This window comes from Ochotona curzoniae, unplaced genomic scaffold, assembly GCF_017591425.1.
Source record: "Ochotona curzoniae isolate NIBS_2020 unplaced genomic scaffold, NIBS_Ocur_1.0 contig_2294, whole genome shotgun sequence".
Taxonomy (NCBI): Eukaryota; Metazoa; Chordata; class Mammalia; order Lagomorpha; family Ochotonidae; genus Ochotona; species Ochotona curzoniae.
Window position 1 is genome coordinate 4869224 of NW_024465405.1, and position 20329 is coordinate 4889552.

Sequence of the window (20329 nt, forward strand, 5' to 3'; positions counted from 1 at the left end):
TCTAGAGAGTGAACTGCCAGGTGCAGAATTCATTCTCTCACTCCCTCTCCCTAGCTGTGCATTCAAGTAAGAAAATAACAAGCCTTTTAAGTAATGAGTCCATGATTGAATCAAGTGTTCATTGTAATGGTGAATATTCTTAATGTCTGGAATTTCTGAGTCTATACTGTAAGAAAACCACTGATCTAATGTCAGTTTTTGTAAACTGGTAGTTTGAGGTTTGTTTGTGTATTCAGAAAGGGTTACAGAGGAAGGTGAAGAGGGAGAGACAGATCTCCCACCTGCTGGCTCACCCAGATCTCCCTGGTGGGTGACTGGGACCCTCTGCTCTCCCAGGCTGCTGGGGGCACTGGACTGGAGGTGAGGCAGTGCGCCTGGGGGGTGCTGGCCTTGCAGGAGGCAGCTTTGCCCAGGGCCACAAGGCCAGCCTCGTGCTTTCAAAATGACTCTTCAAACTCAACAATCGTGTGTGGCAGTGTGTGTTTCCTGTCAAGATCAGGGTTAAGGGAGTCACTGCTCCTTGGCTAACTCCCACAAAGGGCTTTCAGAGGTTCCCGCTGGGTGGATCTGCTGCCTGTGCCGCCAGCCTCCGAGACAAGTACCAGTTGGGGGGGGGGCGGGTGGAACAGCAGCAGGTGGCTCAAGTTCCAGGCCCCCCCATACTCACACGGGTGGGAGGGAGAGCCAAGACCTGCATCTACTGACTCACTGCAAATGGCCCCGACATGGAACTCTGCCTCGCCCAAGCACTTAGACCATCCTTTCCTACTTTCCCAGGCCATCAGCAGGGAGCTGGATTGGAAGTGGAACAGGCGGGACTTGAACTGGTGCCCATATGAGATGTCAGCACAACAAATGGAGGTTTAACGTACTATGCAACAGCACCAGCCTGAAATAAATGAGTTTTTAAAAAATATTTATTAATTTATTTATTTTTTTTTTGGAAAGGCAGATTAGAGAGAGAAGGAGACACAGAGAGGAAGATCTTCCATCCACTGGTTCACTCCCCAAGTGACCACAGCTGCCAGAGCTGAGCCAATCTGAAGCCAGGAACTTCCTTGGGGTCTCCCACGCAGGTGCAGGGTCCCAAGGCTTTGGGCTATTCTCAACTGCTTTCCCAGGCCACAGGCAGGGAGCTGGATGTTCGGAAGCAGGGCCACCAGGACATGACCCGGTGCCCATATGGGATCTCGGTGCATGCAAGGCAAGGATTTAGCCAGCAGGCTACCAAGCTGGACCCAGTAAATGTTTTCTAAGTTTATGAAAGCGTGTGACATGAAATACTATACCTGAATTTCACATTTTTGTTCCAAAATAAAATCATCTTCTCATTCTATTTTTCAAGTACCTTTGCATTTGTCAGTCTTTCAGTTCTTACCTGTAAGAGGCAGGAAGGCCTTCCTGACAACCTAAGTTAGAGCCTCCTGTTTCCCACAGCCTCTGGTGTTTCCCAGAGCACTCAGATTACAGGAATTCCCTGGGGTTTTGTTTCTGTGTCAGCCACAAAATGTTAAGGCCTGGCACAGTAGCCCAGTGGCTAAAATCCTCCCCTTGCATGCACTGACATCCTACGTGGGTACCAGTTTGTGTCCCAGCTGCTCCACTTTCCATCCAGGTCCCTGTTTGTAGCCTGGGAAAGTGGTAGAGAAAGGCCCAAAGCCTTGGGACCCTGCACCTGCCTGGGAGACCCGGAAGAAGCTTTTGGCTCCTGGCTTTGGATCAGCTTAGCTCTGGCAGTTGTGGTCACTTGTGGGGTAAACCAGTGGATGGAAGATCTTTCTCTCCCCACCGTGCCCCTGGGGAGGGGCCAGAGCTTCCCCCCTACCCGCCGTGCCCCTGGGGAGGGGCCAGAGAGGGTCCAAGTGCTTGGGCAGCTGCCACACACAAGGGAGCCAGCTTGGGCCTGGCTCAACAGCTGTGGCGGCCATCTCGGGAGTGAGCCAGTGGATAAAATCAATCTTTCTCTGCCTTCTACATAAATAAAATAAATACTAAATCTTAAAAAAAAGACTGCATCTTGCCCTTTGTGTAACTGTTATTTATGCTTTGAAAAACGTTACTCGGTCGTTGTATTCATTATTTAGTAGCCATCTCATGTTAGATATCTCTAACTATTTGGTCAAGTTTTTCTTGTATGTGTGTTGTAGTAGTTTTATGTTTATACCTTTTTCTAGACTATATAACAGTCCTGAACAAACAGGCCAAGGCCGTGATGGAGACAATCTCTGGAAAACACCATCCCAGTGGTGGAGGGAACCTCCGGGAAGGCCAGGGCCCAGGTAGGTGGAGGGGAGCCCCCCGGGAGGCAGGCCCAGGTGGGAGGAGGGGAGCCCCCGGGAGGCAGGCCCAGGTGGGTGGTGTAGACAGCTCTCTCTCCAGGGTTGCTGCTCTTAGATCGTCTCCCCCAGTGATATGCTGAGACTCGGAGTATTGGCCAGTTGGCAGGCTTATGAGTGAATAGGAAGGAATGGACAGGATCTTTCAGGGAAGAGGAAGTGAAGAGGGTCCTGCCCAGCCACCGCTGAGGGCTGCCAGCAGCTACAGCTTCCCGGTGCCAGTGGTGAGAGACAGACATGTAGGCTGTGATTGTTGCAAATCTGGTTGTAGAAGAGAAAATAAGAAATGACCAGAACATAGAAAGCTGCTCACTTTTTCCGTTGTGAGTCATGTGACTTTATTAAGATATCCTCGATTGGAACAGAAACCCCACCCTGCGTTGTTCATGAGACACATCTTAAACAGAAAGGCTTGAAACTGGGCAAATGAAGAAACGAGTAAGAGCCTGTGACTGATACAGAGAGCATAGCAGGGTGGGATGCCTGGTAGCAGGAACAGGAGGCTGGGTCGGAGGCAGGTCCGCCGGGACCAACCAGAGCTCTGTGTGGGATGCTGGTATGAACACTGTGCCAGGATGCCAGCCCCATTGTGAAATGTGACTATCTGGACATATAGTTACGATACTCAGCGTGCTGTCAGTGGTCTTCCTGCCACCTGTGTGCTGTGCCGGGGCCTCAGTGTCCTGCAGTGGTCTCCGTGACACACTGCATGCAGTGGACCAAATGGCTCCAACAAGAGATGCTTTTCTCACTGCGGGACGATGGAAGTCTGAGGTCCCCATACTCACAGGATCAGATCCTGTGCATGGGGCTGGCAGTTTTCTTGCTGTATCCTCACCTTAGGGGAAGTGGGCAGCCTCAGTCTGACCAGAGGCCCCGCCACCAGGCACCAACACTGTGGGGCTTTGAGCTTCCACTTGGGAGTTGTGGGGATCCTCACCCCCGTTTGGAGCTCCCGCAAGGGTAGCTTCATGGCTAATGTACAGAGTGCTCCGACACTGGGAGATGCTTGGACCAAACCAGGGCTCAGGTCTTGCCTAGTGTCCACATTTTAAAATGCTATGGACATTTCTTTGTTTCTTTAGCAGACAGAGCTCCTTGTACAAAGAAAGGAGATGCGTTACTGTCTTCTGGGGGTTGTAATGAAGTCACATCAACATTGCCGTGCCCTGGTGACGCCTGGGACGACAAAGAAATGAGGCGAGCAGACAGAGTCAGTGTGTCAGAGCCCTCCTCTCTGGGGAGTCAAGTTAGTGACGCAGAAAGCACTTGCTCTCAGTTGAGTGAGTTTGAAGACAAGAGTGAGTGTATTTGCTTGAATGCAACATACTCTATACGTTTTTCAAACTCACAACTAAAGAATGGAAGGTCTCGTCAGTTGAATTTACAATTAGACCCTGGACTGCAGAAAGGAAAGGAGGCATGTTTTGATATTTTGGAACATCAAGGTGATGAAATGGTCGGCTTAGAGAGAGCCTACGAGGACGGGCAGGGCCGTGCCCCAGAGGAGGACTCCCGGCAGGAGTACCACAGTGTGGAAGAGTGCGTGAGCGACCATGCCTCTCCCGACAGGACGAAAGGGCCGTGCGGGTCTCACATGCTGAACTCGGGGGACTCCGGTTGGGAGGCCCAGCGCGCCAGCCCTCTGGAAGAGCATGTGCTTGGGCTGGGAAGAGGCTCTGTCCTGTCCTTAGATTCACTAGAAGTCTGCGAACAGGAAGACTCGCCGAGTGGCTCCGCCTTTCAGGATGCTGCGAGGCCGAAAGGATGCCGTGAACAGAAGCATGAGCAGTGTCAGGCGCGGGAGACTGGTGCGGCGTTGCACGCGGTGGGCGATGACGTCATACCAGCAGGCAGCTTTGGAAACCACGCATCTGCATCTGAGACTGCTTTTCTGAACTCTCAAAACACATTAAAAACGAAAATTTATGCTGAAAAAGTGAAAGCCCAAATAACTGAAATTATAAATTTTTGTGGAAACACAACTGCTGAAAACAAACTCTTACAGCACCTTGAAAATGCTAGCACACTGGCACAGGCCAGAGCCTTAGAGGCCTCACTCCAGCCGCATGACGAGCACCCGACTTCCTGGACCTTCAGGTTGGACGAGTCGGTCATTTCCGCCCGTGAATATTCACGGTACAGAAGTGTGCAGAGCGGCCCTGATGTTTCTGTCAGCGCGCCGAGGAGTGCAGCCAGACACGGCCAGGCCGCGCGAGAGGCGAGCTCCCCAGAAGCTGGCAGCCGCAGTACCAGCACAGCTTGCTGTCCTGCCACAGCAGGGGCACGCCCCCTCGCTGGGCCAAGAGTGGTCAGCTACACGGTCACCGTTGACCAGACAGTGGACGTCAGCACGGACTTCAGGGCCTGCTTCACAACCAGCAGGGCCACGAGTGCCAGGCCTCGCGTGGCGTCAGCGTCGTGCAACACGGACATCACGATGATGAACAAAAAGCGGCCTAGCGAATGTCGCCGCGAGACACAAAGGAGTGTTGCGTGCAATACGGAGTGGTCGTACGGTCAGGAGCCACACATGGCTGCCACAGAAGGACCCAGAACATCGGCCTCAGTGGGCAGTTTAAAACCTAATGGAAATGTCCTAAACAAGGTAAAGTAAATATGGTTAATAACATTTTCTTTGGCTTTTTATAGAGTGTCTGTTAATGCAGTTGGCTTCTGTGAGAAGTGGCTCGCAGAGCAATGTGCTGGCAGCTGTTCCCACGGAGCTCACTGGGGTTGGGTTCTACATCTTACAAGGTTGGAGCTTCAAGGAGAACATGAATTGCTTATGAGGCACTATCATTGTAAATCTTGCTTTCAGGACTCTCAAGAACTGAGGAATACATTTGATACCACGGACTTCGAGAAGCATCCGGAGAGGTATGTTGGAAAGCAGCTTGCAGGGGCACAGGGAAAGCCCCAGTCATTGCCCTGTGGCATCCCCCGAGTTGGGTTCCAGAAGCAGGTGACCTGTCGCAGCCAGCAATAAGGAAGGACCTTGAAACAAAGAGGCACAGCAAAGTGTTTGTTTATGTAACAGCTGCTAAGGAAGATGTAAGCAATATGTGATGAGACATTTAAGAACAATTTTTAACTAAAGCAGTGTGGAGTCAGTTGGGTTGAGTTAGACTTCAGTGTCCAGTGATGGACACGAGATCTCCATGGGATTAGGGCAGACTGGACCAGTCCACTGCACATGCTGGCAGGCACAGGAGCGGGGGGCCGGTCCAGTGGGGGTTATTGGGGGTCACTCTGGCTGGGCTGCAGCTCCCCCGTGGTACATGAGGGCCAGGTGCGTGTTGGGCAGGGCTGGGCTGGGCTGGACCACAGCACCCATTGACTTGGAGGGTAAAACAAATTGGTCGACTATCCCAGTGAAACTTGACAGCAAATTTCTGGGCCAGTGGAGACTCGGAGGTGGAGTGTGACAGCGAGACGACCTCGGAAGGATTTTCTCATCCGTGGAGCAGCGATATGAGCAGGATCTCAGAACTCTGGGAAACACATGAACAGACCCCTCAGAAAACGCTCCGCAGTGGGGACCCTGGGGTGACATCGGGTGGCAGTTCCCCAGTCCCCGGGGTAATGCAGCGGTGAGGAGCCCGGGCGTGGTTTCCCCTCTCCCCTGGCTACAGGAAGGACATGTGTAAACAGGGGTCTCACCCACGGCCCCCTGATCCTCAACCCTTCCCACCCTCATTGACTGTGTAAACACTATCAATAATAAAAAATTTTTTTTAAAAAAAGCTCTTGACCAAAGCTTAGTTTAGGTTGAAAAATCCATTGATTCTGGATAAATGAAGTTACTGCCTTAAATTAGAAAGATTTTGTTGCTGTTAAAGAAAGTATAAATTTGGACCCAGTGCGGTAGTCTAGTGGCTAAAGTCCTCACTTTGCACATGCCAGGATCCCATATGGCTGCTGGGTTGTGTCCCAGCATTGCTGCTTCCAGTCCCTGTTTGTGGCCTGGAAACACAGTTGAGAATGGCCCAAGACTTTGGGACCCTGCACTCATGTGGGAAACCAGGGGGAGGCTCCTGGCTTTGGATCGGCACAGCTCCAGCCATTGTGGCTTCTTGTAGAGTGAATCAGTGGACACAAAATTTTCCTCCTCTATACATCTGCTTTTCCAATAAAAATAAGTAAATCTTTATTAAAATATGAATTTGAGGATTTTCAAAAATTTCTTTGGCTCATTAAATACATTTAACTGACTTTTGAAGTCTTTATTTTCAGAAGCTATTATTCCTATAGCTTTACCTAGTAAGAATTTAAACTTGACCCAAAAAAATGAGTTGTTTTTCATGATAGATTTTTGATGATGTTTACGTGTTGAGAAGGATGCGTGCCCATGTGGACCACTGAGTAGGGTGGGAAGGGCCCAGGAATGGGGCAAGTGGATGAGATGACTGCTTCCAATCTCCTGTTCTTCCTGTATCTGGGGGAAGGGAGGAGGGGGAGAGAGCTGCTCCCAGCAGTCTACCTGCACTAGTGTCCAAGCGTGTGGGATGGCCGCTTGATGTCAGCCCAGGGTCAGTTCTGGGATGCTGTTGGTTTTGTTGCTCCAAGGTTGCAGAAACCCCTCCAAGGTCCATTGGCTGACTGTTCACCTCAGCCTCCATTCACCCACTTCCATTGACAGTTCACCTCAGCCTCCACTCACCCAGGTCCATTGACAGTTCACCTCAGCCTCCACTCACCCAGGTCCATTGGCTGACAGTTCACCTCAGCCTCCACTCACCCAGGTCCATTGGCTGACAGTTCACCTCAGCCTCCACTCACCCAGGTCCATTGGCTGACAGTTCACCTCAGCCTCCACTCACCCAGGTCCATTGGCTGACAGTTCACCTCAGCCTCCACTCACCCAGGTCCATTGGCTGACAGTTCACCTCAGCCTCCACTCACCCAGGTCCATTGACTGACAGTTCACCTCAGCCTCCACTCACCCATGTCCATTGGCTGACAGTTCACCTCAGCCTCCATTCACCCAGGTCCATTGACAGTTCACCTCAGCCTCCACTCACCCAGGTCCATTGACACAGTTCACCTCAGCCTCCACTCACCCAGGTCCATTGGCTGACAGTTCACCTCAGCCTCCACTCACCCAGGTCCATTGACACAGTTCACCTCAGCCTCCACTCACCCAGGTCCATTGGCTGACAGTTCACCTCAGCCTCCACTCACCCAGGTCCATTGACTGACAGTTCACCTCAGCCTCCACTCACCCAGGTCCATTGACTGACAGTTCACCTCAGCCTCCACTCACCCAGGTCCATTGACACAGTTCACCTCAGCCTCCACTCACCCAGGTCCATTGGCTGACAGTTCACCTCAGCCTCCACTCACCCAGGTCCATTGACACAGTTCACCTCAGCCTCCACTCACCCATGTCCATTGACTGACAGTTCACCTCAGCCTCCATTCACCCAGGTCCATTGACAGTTCACCTCAGCCTCCACTCACCCAGGTCCATTGGCTGACAGTTCACCTCAGCCTCCACTCACCCAGGTCCATTGACAGTTCACATCAGCCTCCACTCACTCAGGTCCATTGACTGACAGTTCACCTCAGCCTCCACTCACCCAGGTCCATTGACACAGTTCACCTCAGCCTCCACTCACTCAGGTCCATTGACAGTTCACCTCAGCCTCCACTCACCCATGTCCATTGACACAGTTCACCTCAGTCTGCACTCAGCCAGACACCTGCAGTTGAAGCTCAACCAGGAGAGTTGTCCCAGTTTGTTCAGCCTTCCATGGTATTAGCTGTCCTCTGCAAGCCCCAGTGATCTGTTATGTCCCCCACGTGCGTCTGGGCATGCCATCCACTGCACCGTCTTCAGCAAGCAAGGAGGCCCGCTCTGACACGTGCTCGGTCAGACCACGGATTCTGGGGTTCTCCCCATAGTTGAGTTTTGCTTCTAATGATTTAGTTAAGGTTCTGAAAGAAACCTCACCTGAGGTGACCCGCAGGCCTGACTCCTGTGTGTACCAGCCAGTGCAGGGAGTAGTTCACATCTGTTTTGGCAGATATGTTAATTCTGTAGAAACTTTCTGGACTCTGACCTAATTCTGACTTGTGTTGTAAAGGGATTTTCAGCTCTGTAAAGACACGAAGAGGACTCTGCCCTCAGTGTGCTGTGAGAAGATGAAGCAGCGAGCCCTGAGCGCTGAGCTGCACCTCCTGGACATCCATTACCAGCTGTGCCATCGCCACTGCTGCGAGCTGCAGAGGCTGCTGACCGACAAGGGGGCAGCGCTCGGCCGGTGCGGGCTCACTGCCATCTGCCTGTTGTTACGACCTCCCAGGGCTTTACGTTTGTTCATGGTTTTCTTTTGTTTACTGTTTGTTTTCTTTGTTTTGAAAAAAAAATTTTTATTTGAAAAGCAGATTTATAGAGAGAAGGATAGAGAGAGAAAGGTATGCTATTTGCTGGTTTATTCCCCACATGGCTGCAAAGGCTGAGCCTCCTATGTGGGTGCGAGGTCCCAAGACTCTAGGCCATCTTCCACTGCTTTCCCAGGCTGCAGGCAGGAGCTGGGTTGAAAATGGAGCCGTCAGGACAGGAACACCGCCCGTATGGGAATGCCAGCACTTGCAGGTGGAGGATTAGCCTGTTGAACCGTGTTGTAGGCCCCTAGGTTTGTTCTTAAACACGATTTTTCTTTCTTGAAGGGCAAAATCAGTGGTAGGTTGTAGCTATGTTTTAGCTGGAGTAGGGATGATGGGGTTTTACAAGTTCTACATGAGCACAGGGTTGGCATGATGAGTTTAGCAGAAAGACGGGATTTGATGTTTCTAAATTCCAGCTAAGGGAGAAATTAGAGGGTTTTGCGGAAAATTTCCAGCATTCTCGGCTTATAGAAAGGATGATTGTACTTCTAGAAAAACACCTTTATTCAACATTTAAGATTTTTTGAAAGTTTAAGAACCGATGGAATTAGAACTAAGGATAATAATAAAGCGTTAATGTTAAATGGCTGGCTTGTCCCTAAGTAACTTAGCCTTTTGAATTTTGGAACAGGAATTTGCCAAGTGGTTCTGCTAGGAAGGAGCTCGGATCAGCCCTGCAGTCTGTTTTGGGAGCCTTGGAAGTTAGATATGCGTGTTTGAAAGACAAAGTCGAGCAGGGCATTCCCCTGGAAGAGCTGCCGCCGCTCTCGATCGAGTCCAAGCTGCTGTCCGGCTTCTCGGCCTTTGCATCCAGGGTATGTGCACCTCCCGGGAAGGACGCTTACCACGCTCAGGTGTAAAACCCTTTGAACAAAGATGTTTCTGTTCTCTTTCAGTTAATGAAAGAAGACTCACAGGTGTAAGTTATGGTTTCATCTCTTAAAATATGTTGGGTCTTAAAAATGCTTAATTCTTTTGGTTTATTTCAAGTGTTCTGTTTTAGAACATTAGTCTAATGGAATGTTTATGTGTTTAGGTCTCCAGTGGCAGACGTGGCACCAAGTGCTCAGGATTCACATGGAGGTGACGTACCCTCAAGCCTGAAAAAGACACTCTCACAAGTGAGACATTTTAAAGCTCATTAGTGTAAATCTTTCATTTTAACTGAATTGTAATAGTCAGAAACGTGTGTTCTGTCTGCCCAGCTGGCTTGCGATGTGCCCTCATTTACTCGTTAGGGGAGCAGAGGGGTCAGTTTAGGTTTAGTCCTGGTCGTCCATGGCCACGCTGTGCTTTGGCCTTGGCGAGGCACGGCTCAGTCCTGGTTATCCATGCCCACGTTGTGTGTTGGGCTGGGAAGGCATGGCTCGGTCCTGGTCATCCATGGCCATGCTGTGTGTCAGCCCTGGGCGGGCATGGCTCGGTCCTGGTCATCCATGGCCATGCTGTGTGTCGGCCCTGGGCGGGCATGGCTCGGTCCTGGTCATCCATGGCCATGCTGTGTGTCGGCCCTGGGCGGGCATGGCTCAGTCCTGGTCATCCATGCTCGTGCTGTGCGTCAGCCTGGGGGGCATGGCTCAGTCCTGGTTGTCCATGCCTGTGCTGTGCTTCGGCCTGGGGGGTGGGGCATGGCTCAGTTCTGGTCGCCCATGCCTGTGCTGTGTGTTGGCCTGGGCGGGCACATCCCATTCCTGGTGGTCCATGCTCATGCTGAGTGTTGGTCCTGGTCGTTCATACTCATGGTGTGTGCTGGCCTGGGTGGGCACAGTTCAGTCCTGGTCCTGGTTGTCCATGGCCATGCCGTGCGCTGGCCTGGGCGGGCACAGCCCATTCCTGGTGGTCCATGCTCATGCTGTGTCTAGCCTGGGCGGGCAGGGTTCAGTCCTGGTCGTCTATGCAATGTGTGTCCTTATGGTTATTCTGTTATTTTATTCCTCAGGTGACCTTACTGGCTGAACAAGACACATCACCCAATAAAGATGGTTTAGAAACTGGTGATATAAATGTAGAATTTAGTCAGTTGAAACTTGATGATGAAGGTCAGTACCAAAAATCAGTGCAGTTAACTCATTAAATCAAAGTAAATATGCGTATAAACTTTCATGCGGGGAGGGAATTCAAATGGTTTTTTCATCTGTTCTTACTTGAACAGCAGACATCAATGCTCTATTTCACTCCCCAAATACCTCCAGTAGCCAGGGACAGCCGGGGCTGAGCCGGGTCCTGGCCAGCAGCCAGGGACAACTGGGGACAGCTGGAGCTGAGCTAGGTTCTGGCCAGCTGCCAGGGACAGCCAGGGCCGAGACAGGTCCTGGGCAGTAGCCAGGGACAGCACCCAGGGACCCAATTTCATTCTCTCCTGGGAGCAGTAGGACTCAATCCTGAGCACTCCTCCCAGTGTGCACATCAGCAGGACGCTGGCATCAAGGCAGAGCTAGGCCCTGAACCAGGCACTGCAGGGTGGCACCCATGGGGTATCCTCAGCACGTTCCCAAATGTCCAGCCCACAGATGAAAGGCATTCTTGGGATCACAATTAAGTGTATTCCTGGGTTATGTGTTGGACATCTTTAAAGTCATAGAGCTGATAATCTCATGCTATAATACCGACCTTTATACTTCCACTCATTTCCAATATGTAAAAGTCTGTTGCATATAACCTGTATGTCTATAAATTGTGTATATTTTTCTCTTTTTCCCTCAATGCAAAAGTATTAAAGAAGTCATCAATGAAATAAAGATACAGTAATTCCTTAAAAATAAAAGAACATTTACTTATTTGGAAGAATTACACAGAGGGAGAGATCTTCCACCCACTGATTCATTCCTTGGATGGCCCAGTGAGCAGGGCTGGGCCAGGTTGAAGCCAGAGTCAGAGCCAGGAGCAGGGAGCTGGACTGAAGGTGGGGCAGCCAGGACGTGGACTGGCACCCGTAAGGGATGCTGGGTGAAGGTGGAGCAGCCAGGTTGTGGACTGGTGCCTCTATGGGAGGCTGGCACTGCAGGCAGCAGCTTTAACCCCATGCCACAGTGTGGCCCAGTGCAGCTCTTCAATCCCTTTGAAGATGTTCACTGCATTTGTATAGAGTAATAGTGTCTTTTCTTCAGTAACGAGCAATTCAGTAATCAAAGAAGTAAACTTTCTAGTGAGTTACAGGTCTTATTAAAGGGCACAAGTCCCTTAGACCGAGAAGAATTTCTGTTTCAAGGACTGGTGAAAATGCCTTCAGAGACAAGCTCTGCGTTGATTGTATTTTGTTAATATCGATCAAGTGGTTCAGACATAATTCATTCTAGCTTACCGGAGTAGCTTAAATATTATAAGTAACTCCTCTTTGTCTTCAATCTTTTAGACTGCAGACATTACCGAGAAATGGGTGACAGCTGGTTTGATGCCCGAGAGAACCTGACGGGAGTGGACCCCTCAGGAACACGAGGCAGCCAAGTGGACCCTGAGCAGGGGGCTCCGGAGGGCACACCTGGTTGGTTCTGGGGCGGGGGTTACCAGCTTGCAAAAAGCACTTTCCCATTGTGTGTTGCTTGGAGGAACTGAGCTGTTGTAATATTTTTCCTGTTTATAGCTTTTCTTTATAAATACAAAACAAGAAAATTGGCCAGTTGAGCCTAAGCTTTTGAAGAGAAAACCAGCACTGAATGCTCGCTTTTCTCCCACTTACCTGGAGGATTCAGTCAGCAGGTGGCGGCCTGGCAGTCCCTCCCCTGCGGGAGGCAGGCAGCAAGTCCTGCAGGCCCTCCTCTCCCTCTGCCTGCCAAGCACTGTGTGTGTGTGCCAGCCACCTTCCCTGCCCGGCGCACTGTGCCAGCCAGGCGGGTTCCAGTAATTGCTGCCTGTGTTTCCTGCTCTGGGACCCATTTCAGGATCCGCTCATCCGTACACAGCCCTCAATGCTGATACAGAATTCCCTTTGGAATCCGTGCTTATGTGGATCTGTCATTTCTTTTCTTTTCTTTTTTTTGGCTGTTAGCATGAAATTTATTTATTTATTTATTTTAAGATTTGTTTTACATTTTATTATTATTACTGTCATTTTATGATACAGTTCCATATTCCCTTATCCCCTCCCCAAAGACCTCCCCCCTCAAGTTCCCCTATATCATTACTAACATATAGTTCTTCATACTCAGTCATATGTTCATCACTGCAGACATGGACAATGGCAGAGAGTCCAGCATACTATTGTCAAGATATACTAAACAGTTTCATTGTAAGTCCAGCTTTGGAAGCAGAAATGCATACTACACTGCATCCTCACATCTGGATGTTAGTCTCCATTTCACAGCTACTGTACATCCCCTTAAATGAAAAGTCATGATACAAAATCAACAATAGAAAGAAAAATCAGAATTTACAATGCCATGAAGTTGAGTAACATGACTACATATGACAGTCTCCATTACACAGCTACTATACATCCCCTTAAATGAAAAGCCACAAAACAAAATCAACATCAGGGAGAAAAAAGAAATTAACAACACCGTGAAGTTAAATAACATGCTACTAAATGTCTAATGTGTAGCTGAAGAAGTGAAAATCAAGAACCTTCTTGAAGAAAATGATGCCACTGCATGATCTACACGCCATTGAATGATTTAATCAGAAGAAAGTGTTTAATCAGAAGAAGTTTAAAGAGATGAAACCAACAGAAAACAACAAAACCCATGTGATGTAGTTTCCGCTGATCTTTGTTGGAGTGTGTCTCCACCAGACACTAAACAGATGGGTTTTGTTTTTAATCCAGTCTACTAATCTATGATGTTTGATTGAGCTTAAGCCATTTACATTCAGAGTTAAATATACATGGGTGGTACTTTGGTCCTGTAATTTTAGGAATGGGTTGTTCATTGATTTAGTCTTCTGTTGTCATTCTACTGGGATATTCTTCCCAATTTGCCTTTGGTTTTGGTGGGTGCTGTTCCTCTTCTCTGTCAAGAGAACATCTTGAAGTATCATTTGTAGGGCAGGCTTGGAAGAGGCATATGCTTTTAACTTTTCTTTACTGTGGAAGATTTTATTTCATTTTCAAAGACAAAAGAAAGCTTTGCTGGATATGTTATCCTGGGCCGACAATTTTTTTCTTTTAGAATCTGGAATATATCACTCCATTCTCTTCTTGATTGTAGAGTTTCCTGTGAGAGATCTCCTGTGAGTTTAATTGGCCTTTCTTTATATGTCAGTTGGGTTTTTTTCACGTGCACATTTAAGGATCTTTTCCTCATGTTTGACTGGAGAGAGCTTGATTATCATATGCTGTGGTGAAGATCACTTTTGATCAAGCCTGTTGGGAGTTCTGTGCCCCACCTGGATATTCCTTTCCAATTCTTTCTCCAGGTTAGGGAAATTTTCCTTGGATTATTTCATTAAATACATTTGCAAACTCAGCTTCTCTTTCTGCACCTTCTGGGACTCCCATAACTCTTATATTTGGCCTCTTAATAGTGTCTTTCAATTCTTGAATACTTTTTTTGGCCTACACTTCTTGATCTGCTGGCCTTCAGATCCGAGATCTACCCAGACCTGCCCCGGGTGGAACCTGTAGAATGCCATGTTGTTGCAGTTTCCCGAGTCAGAAATGAGCTCACCCCCAGCTTAGCACATGCTCAATCCTTTCCCTTGCCCTTGCCTCCTTATGCAAAATGGCGCCCAGTTCGGCTCTAGGGGGCTGACTGGGCTATAAAATCCACCCTGTTCTTGCACAAGCCATCTGAGATCTGCTGCTCTGTCTCTGCTCCTGGTCAAATCAAATGGACCAGCAGGACAGACAGTTTAAGTAAAGTAGAAAATACAAAAATCTAAATTATTTGAAGTATCTCCACGTTTGTATAACCTATGAGTATTTTACTGACCATTCTTTTATGTGCTTTTTAAATTTTTTTATTTGTATCTGAGAGTTAGGTTTACATGAAAGGGCAAGATAGAGAGAAGGTCTTCTATTTGCTGGTTCACTCCCGAAGCCGCTACAAGATCTGAGCTGCAGCCAGGAGCCAGGAGCTTCTTCTGGACTCCCAAAGGACTTGGACTATCCTCTGTCACTTTCCCAGGCCATGAGCAGGGAGCTGGATCAGAAGTGGAACCCATCTGGGATGCTGGCACCACAGGGTGGAGAATTAGTCTGTTGAGCTACATTGCTAATGCTATTTTTTGTGTGTTTCTATAAGATATATTTCACATAAATAGAATTTGAAATAAATATTGTTACATCATTTTTTGTCATATTTTTTCCAGGAATATTTTTTCCATATCACTTCATGCTGCATATTTTACTGACTTCATCTCTATCTTTTAAAAAATGATTTGTTTATTTTAATTTTTTATTGGAAAGTCATATATACATAGAGAAGGAGAGACAGAGAGAAAGATCTTCCATCCAATGGTTCACTCCCCAAGTGGCTGCAGCGGCTAGAGCTGAGCTGATCAAAAGCCAGGAGCTTTGTCCAGGTCTCTCATATAGGTGCAGGGTCCTAAGGCTTTGAGCCATCCTTTACTGCTTTCCCAGGCCACAAGCAGGGAGCTGGATGGGAAGCGGGGCAGCTGGGACATGAACCAGCCCCCAATGGGATCCTGGTGCATCCAAAGCGAAGACTAGCCCCGAGGCTACTGTGCTGGGCCCTGACTTTATCTCTGGATTGTTCTCCTGCACCCAAGTGGTGGCTCAGTGGGGTCAGGATTTAGTGTGCACAGTTTTTATGCACTGCCTGTCTTTAGGACCGGGTACAGTGTCCAGTCCCCGAGGGATTAGCAGGTACTCTGTTGAACTAGTGAAGGAAGAGGTAGCAGGTGGGTTGCATGGCTTCCTGTTATCCCTGTGTTAGCTAGGAAGCTACTTCAAAAAGTTGATGGGAACTGGAATTAAAGGTTTTATTTTGGTGCAAAAATATTTGAAAACCAAGCATCCGAGGAGTCTTCAAGATGCACATGGAAAGCCGCGTGGGTTTCGCCTCATGCAATGTCATTTTTTACTCCTTCCTCACTCTGGTGTAAAAATAGAAGCTATCATTTCATTGTTTTTTCTATAGAATATGTTCCAGTCAGAATGCTAGTAAATGAGTGTTCTTCCCTGGAGATGCAGGGCTTTGCCTGAGCTGTGCTGCCACTGCTCAGACTTGGGCCTGAACTCCTGAGGCGTCCACGTCCTCATGAGCCAGCAGAGCCCCGCGGCCTCGGGGTGGGGTGCGTGGGGGAAGGACCTGGATGAGGGGCGTGCTGCTGCGTGCGCGCCTGGCCGCGAGAAGCATTCACCACTGTGAAGCTGCTCCGCTGTTGTTTAGCAGAATGATGAAACATATGAGCAGAACTTACACAGAGACTACATCGGATCAATTTTTATCCATCCATTTCCACCCCTCCATGTGTACTAGGTATAGAATTATGTAATAATTGGAATTCTATTCAGTGGATGCCTTCTAATTTTAGGTTAGCTTCTCTTCACAAAAGTTTTGTCTTCAGGAAAATGTTTTGTTTTGTTTGTTTTAACAAGTAAGAAAGAGTATGTATCTGTAGGACCAGAGCTGTGCAGCCGCCGGTGAAGCCCCACCTGTGGTGCGGCCAGCTCATACAGCCCTGGTTTCAGGCCCAGTGCTCCCCTTCCAGTCCGTCTCTGTTGCTGTGCCTGGACGCTGGGGCCCGCGGCCATGTGGGAGACCCAGGTGGAGTTGCAGGCTCTCGGACGGGCCTGGCCAGCCCTTGCAGTTACAGCTGCTTGGGGAATGAACCAGTGAAAGGAAGTGTGCTTGTGTGCTCTCTCTCTCACACTGTACCTTTCTCATTATACGACTTTTTATAAACACTAAGGAACATGTATCTGTCGCCCTAGCATTGTGGTTTCCCAAGTTGTGCTGTGTAAGCCAGGTCGTCCCGCCTGTGCGCACATGAGCATACCATCCTCACACACACTTCTGACACACTGCGAGCGGCCTGGTGTGAAGGTTTTCTCGGTGTGTGTTCCCAGCAGGGAAAGGGGTAAAGAAAGCTCTCGGACTCTGAGCTTTGGCTAGCGTTGCCACTGGGACTTGGGTGCTGCCTCTTCCTCTGGGCACCCATGTTCTGGGTGGTACTTCTCAGACAGTGGGGTGGCTGCCTCAGCTCTGGCAGGCCTCGTGATGTATGTTTGAGCCAAAAGAAATTGTGGGCAAGCATTTGTGCATCCATTAGAAGACTGAATATCAGGCCCAGAGCAGTGGCCTAGCGGCTAAAGTCCTCGCCTTAAACGCTCCAAGATCCCATGTGGGCACCGGTTCTAATCTCAGCTACTCCACTTCCCATCCAGCTCCCTGCTTGTGGCCTGGGAAAGCAGTCAAGGATGGCCCAAAGCCTTGGGACCCTGCACCTGTGTGGGAGACCCAGAAGAAGTTCCCGCCTCCTGGCTTTGGATTGGTGCAGCGCTGGCCATTGTGGTCACTTGGGGCATGAAGCATCAGACGGAAGAGCTTCCTCTTTGTTTCTCTTCCTCTCTATATATCTGCCTTTCCAATAAAAATAAATAAACCTAAAGGAAAAAAAGACTGAATGTCAACCTCTTCAAGATGAAATGATTAAGATCCAAAAGTCTTGATTTATTTATTGTTATTGGAAAGTCAGATATACAGAGAAGGAGAGACAAAGAAGAAGATCTTCTATCCACTGATTCACTCCCCAAATGGCTGCAATGGCCAGAGCTGAGCCGATCCGAAGCCAGGAGCCAGGAGCCTCTTCTGGGTCTCCCATACGGGTGCAGGGTCCCAAGGCCTTGATCCAACTTCTACTGCCTTCCCGGGCCACAAGCAGGGAGCAGGGTGCAAAGTGGGCTGCTGGATGGGAACTGGCACGCATATGGGATCCTGGCACATGCAAAGCAGGGACTTTTAATTATTAGGCTACCATGCCAGGCCCAAAATGCAAAAATCCTAAAACTTCCAGGCTCTTGGTGTTTAGTGTAATCACTGTAGTAAGATTTGCCATGATTGAATAAAATGAATGTATGATACTTGTCACGTTCCCCTAAAATGTGTAGAATTATGACCATGTATGTTGTGTATTATGCATTTGTGTAAGCAGAAATGAAGGCTGCTGAGCCAGCTGGGAGAGACAGAGGTTTTCTAATACACGTCGGAGGTCTCTGCCCTTCAGTCTCTGAGGTAGGCCAGGGTCCCTCTGTTCAGCTTCATTTTTAAATATTAAAATTGTCTTATTACTTTTTCTAACCTTTCCAAGCATTTCTTTGTCTTCATTTAGGCTGATTTAAGGTCTTATTTCCAGAAGTACCAAGTTTCTGAAATTTCAATTGATGACTCTTCTGATTACAGGTATGCATCCCAAGCTCCGTAAGTGTGCCTCCCGCTGTGTGCGTCGGGTGGCGGGCCGGGGGCTGTGTTAGCCCCCCACGTCAGGGCCGCTCCGCCAGGCAGGGAACAGTCAGGAACTGGTGCTGTAACTTACTGGTATAGTGAGGACATGCTGGGTACTTATTACAGATCACTTCATAGGGGAAGTGAGTGGGGTGTGCCAGTTCAGAGGGTGGGCTCCTGCGCAAGTGGCTGGCTCGTTCCCCGCTCCTTCAGGGCTGGGTCCTGAACATGGCATTTAATTATTGGTTAGTGGTTGGCTTTCAGTGTTTCGTGGCAGCATTTATAGTCACTTCTGATTTGCTGACATTGCCAGCTCATCCAAAAGTATCAAACAGCAAGGGCGATCCTGTTGTGAAAATGCCAGCACTTCCATATCATTAAAAGCGACAGCTGTGCGCAGACCTCGGTGCATGGGCCTCCCGTCTCACTTGCACCTGTTCTGAGTCCTGACCACTCGCCTTTCTCTGCATGTTAATACATACCCTGGCGGCAGCAAATGGGGACACCAGGACCCCTCCCTCTCTCCCTCCCCATTCCAGTAAAACGTTTTTTTTTTTTTAAATAGCCCTAATTGTCATTGGTATTGGAATATGTTATAAATAGGTATTTGTTTTTATTACTCTCAAGTTTTGATCACTGTTTTATTTGTTTTTTTATGTGAGATTGACGGGTTCAGCTATATTAAAGCAGCGTTACAGCCCCAGGAGCATTACCTGATGTGAAAGGTTGTCTTAGAAACTTCTTTTCTTGCTGAAGTGTTGCACATTCCATGTGGAAATTTAGAAGTATAAAATACAAGGAAACTGTGATGGTTTGTTTGGAAATGCGCTTCAGCTGTCTAGCACTGGTGGTTTGTAGAGTAATTCTTGCCCAACTCAGTTTTTTGGTTAAAAGTCAAACTTTGGTCTTGGTCAATGTTTTCTTGTTATAAGTTATAAAAACAGCATACTGTTATGCTGTATGTTCTTAAAATTTGCTTTTCACATTTAGTCCTTTGGAGTATACACGTTTGTGTAAAGGAATGCATTTTAAGTGTTTGTGGAGCTAGCTAGTCGTCTAGCCCACTGGCCTTTGTAGGGCTATGTGCTCAACATTGCCGATGGGCGAGTGAAGGGAAGTCGGGACAGGCGTTTGGCCCAGGAATCGCAGTGCCAAGGAGCAACTGCACTCCAAGGGGAGTCGCTGGGTTTATGTCCCCCGCTCCGGACTTGTGCTTCCTGTGGGCTGCGCAGGTGGCAGGTCCCCGCCTCCTGTGGGGACATGGTCTGGGCTCCAGATGCCCAGCCACTGCGGCCATCCAGGCAGTAGGAACAGCATCTCTCCTCCCCAACTCTGCACCTGCTCCTTCTCTGCCTTGAGAAACAAACTGAAGAGATTATTAAATAATCATAGATATGTACTAGCTCTTATTTCCTATGTTTAGTTTAGCTTTAATTTTCCTAAAGCTTCTTAGTAAAAATAACCTTTTTAATTTTTAAGAGTAGATACTCCTGTGATATTTTAGCCAGTAATTACAAAATTTAGTGTGAAGTAATTTGAATGTGTTCACGAAGAGCTGGTTGATTTTCTGCTTTTGATTGCAGATATGCATCTCTGGCTTTTAAGAAAAACAATGATGCCAAGATGGCTGTGAAGGAAATGAACGGGACGGAAATAAATGGCAAATTCGTCAGTGTGCGGCTTGTCAAAACTCCCGGGGATCCCACGTCCCCACTGTCCTCCCAGCATGGGGACAGAGTCAGCTTGACGAGTTCAGAGAAAAATCCCAACGGAGGAGTTGGTTCAGTGCCCTGTGCCTCCAGCCTGCCCAGAAGCAGGCCGCGGCCGACGGGAGCCGAGCCGGACAGCGAGTGCTGCCCTCTGGCCCAGGTGAGTGCTCCTGTTGCTAGGTTGCTTTGTGCAGTAAGTGATCCCACTGTGGATCCTCACTCTGACTGGTTGTTTACACACCTCCAGTTGCTCCAGGATGATGGGGTGAAGACCTCCAGGTCTGTATGGGTCTAGCTGACAGGGACGCCTCCTTTACCAGTCCTTTGCAGAGCAGTGCTCCATAAGGGGGAAGGGACGTGTCACTGTCTTTCACAGCTTGTCACCAGAGTGTTAGCACCAGGGCTTGGCACCTTGAACGCGCCAGGATCTCATAAGGGCGCTGGCTCATATCCTGGCAGCTCCACTTCCCGTCCAGCTCCCTGCTTGTGGCCTGGGAAAGCAGTCAAGGACAGCCCAAAGCCTTGGGACCCTGCACCCGCGTGGGAGACC

At 48.9% G+C, this 20329-nt stretch overlaps 1 protein-coding gene across 1 annotated transcript in view; it reads left to right on the top strand.

Moving 5' to 3' along the window:
- Nucleotides 1–20329, top strand: part of RBM44 (RNA binding motif protein 44) — a 39670-nt gene that overhangs the window by 10912 nt on the left and 8429 nt on the right. The window contains exons 2-13 of the mRNA XM_040972434.1: nucleotides 2175–2279; nucleotides 3530–4944; nucleotides 5158–5216; nucleotides 8426–8602; nucleotides 9361–9544; nucleotides 9626–9648; nucleotides 9766–9850; nucleotides 10669–10768; nucleotides 12082–12210; nucleotides 17781–17860; nucleotides 17958–18028; nucleotides 19654–19939. Of these exons, the coding sequence (XP_040828368.1) occupies nucleotides 2175–2279; nucleotides 3530–4944; nucleotides 5158–5216; nucleotides 8426–8602; nucleotides 9361–9544; nucleotides 9626–9648; nucleotides 9766–9850; nucleotides 10669–10768; nucleotides 12082–12210; nucleotides 17781–17860; nucleotides 17958–18028; nucleotides 19654–19939 (2714 nt within the window). The remainder of the gene's footprint in view (nucleotides 1–2174; nucleotides 2280–3529; nucleotides 4945–5157; nucleotides 5217–8425; nucleotides 8603–9360; nucleotides 9545–9625; nucleotides 9649–9765; nucleotides 9851–10668; nucleotides 10769–12081; nucleotides 12211–17780; nucleotides 17861–17957; nucleotides 18029–19653; nucleotides 19940–20329) is intronic.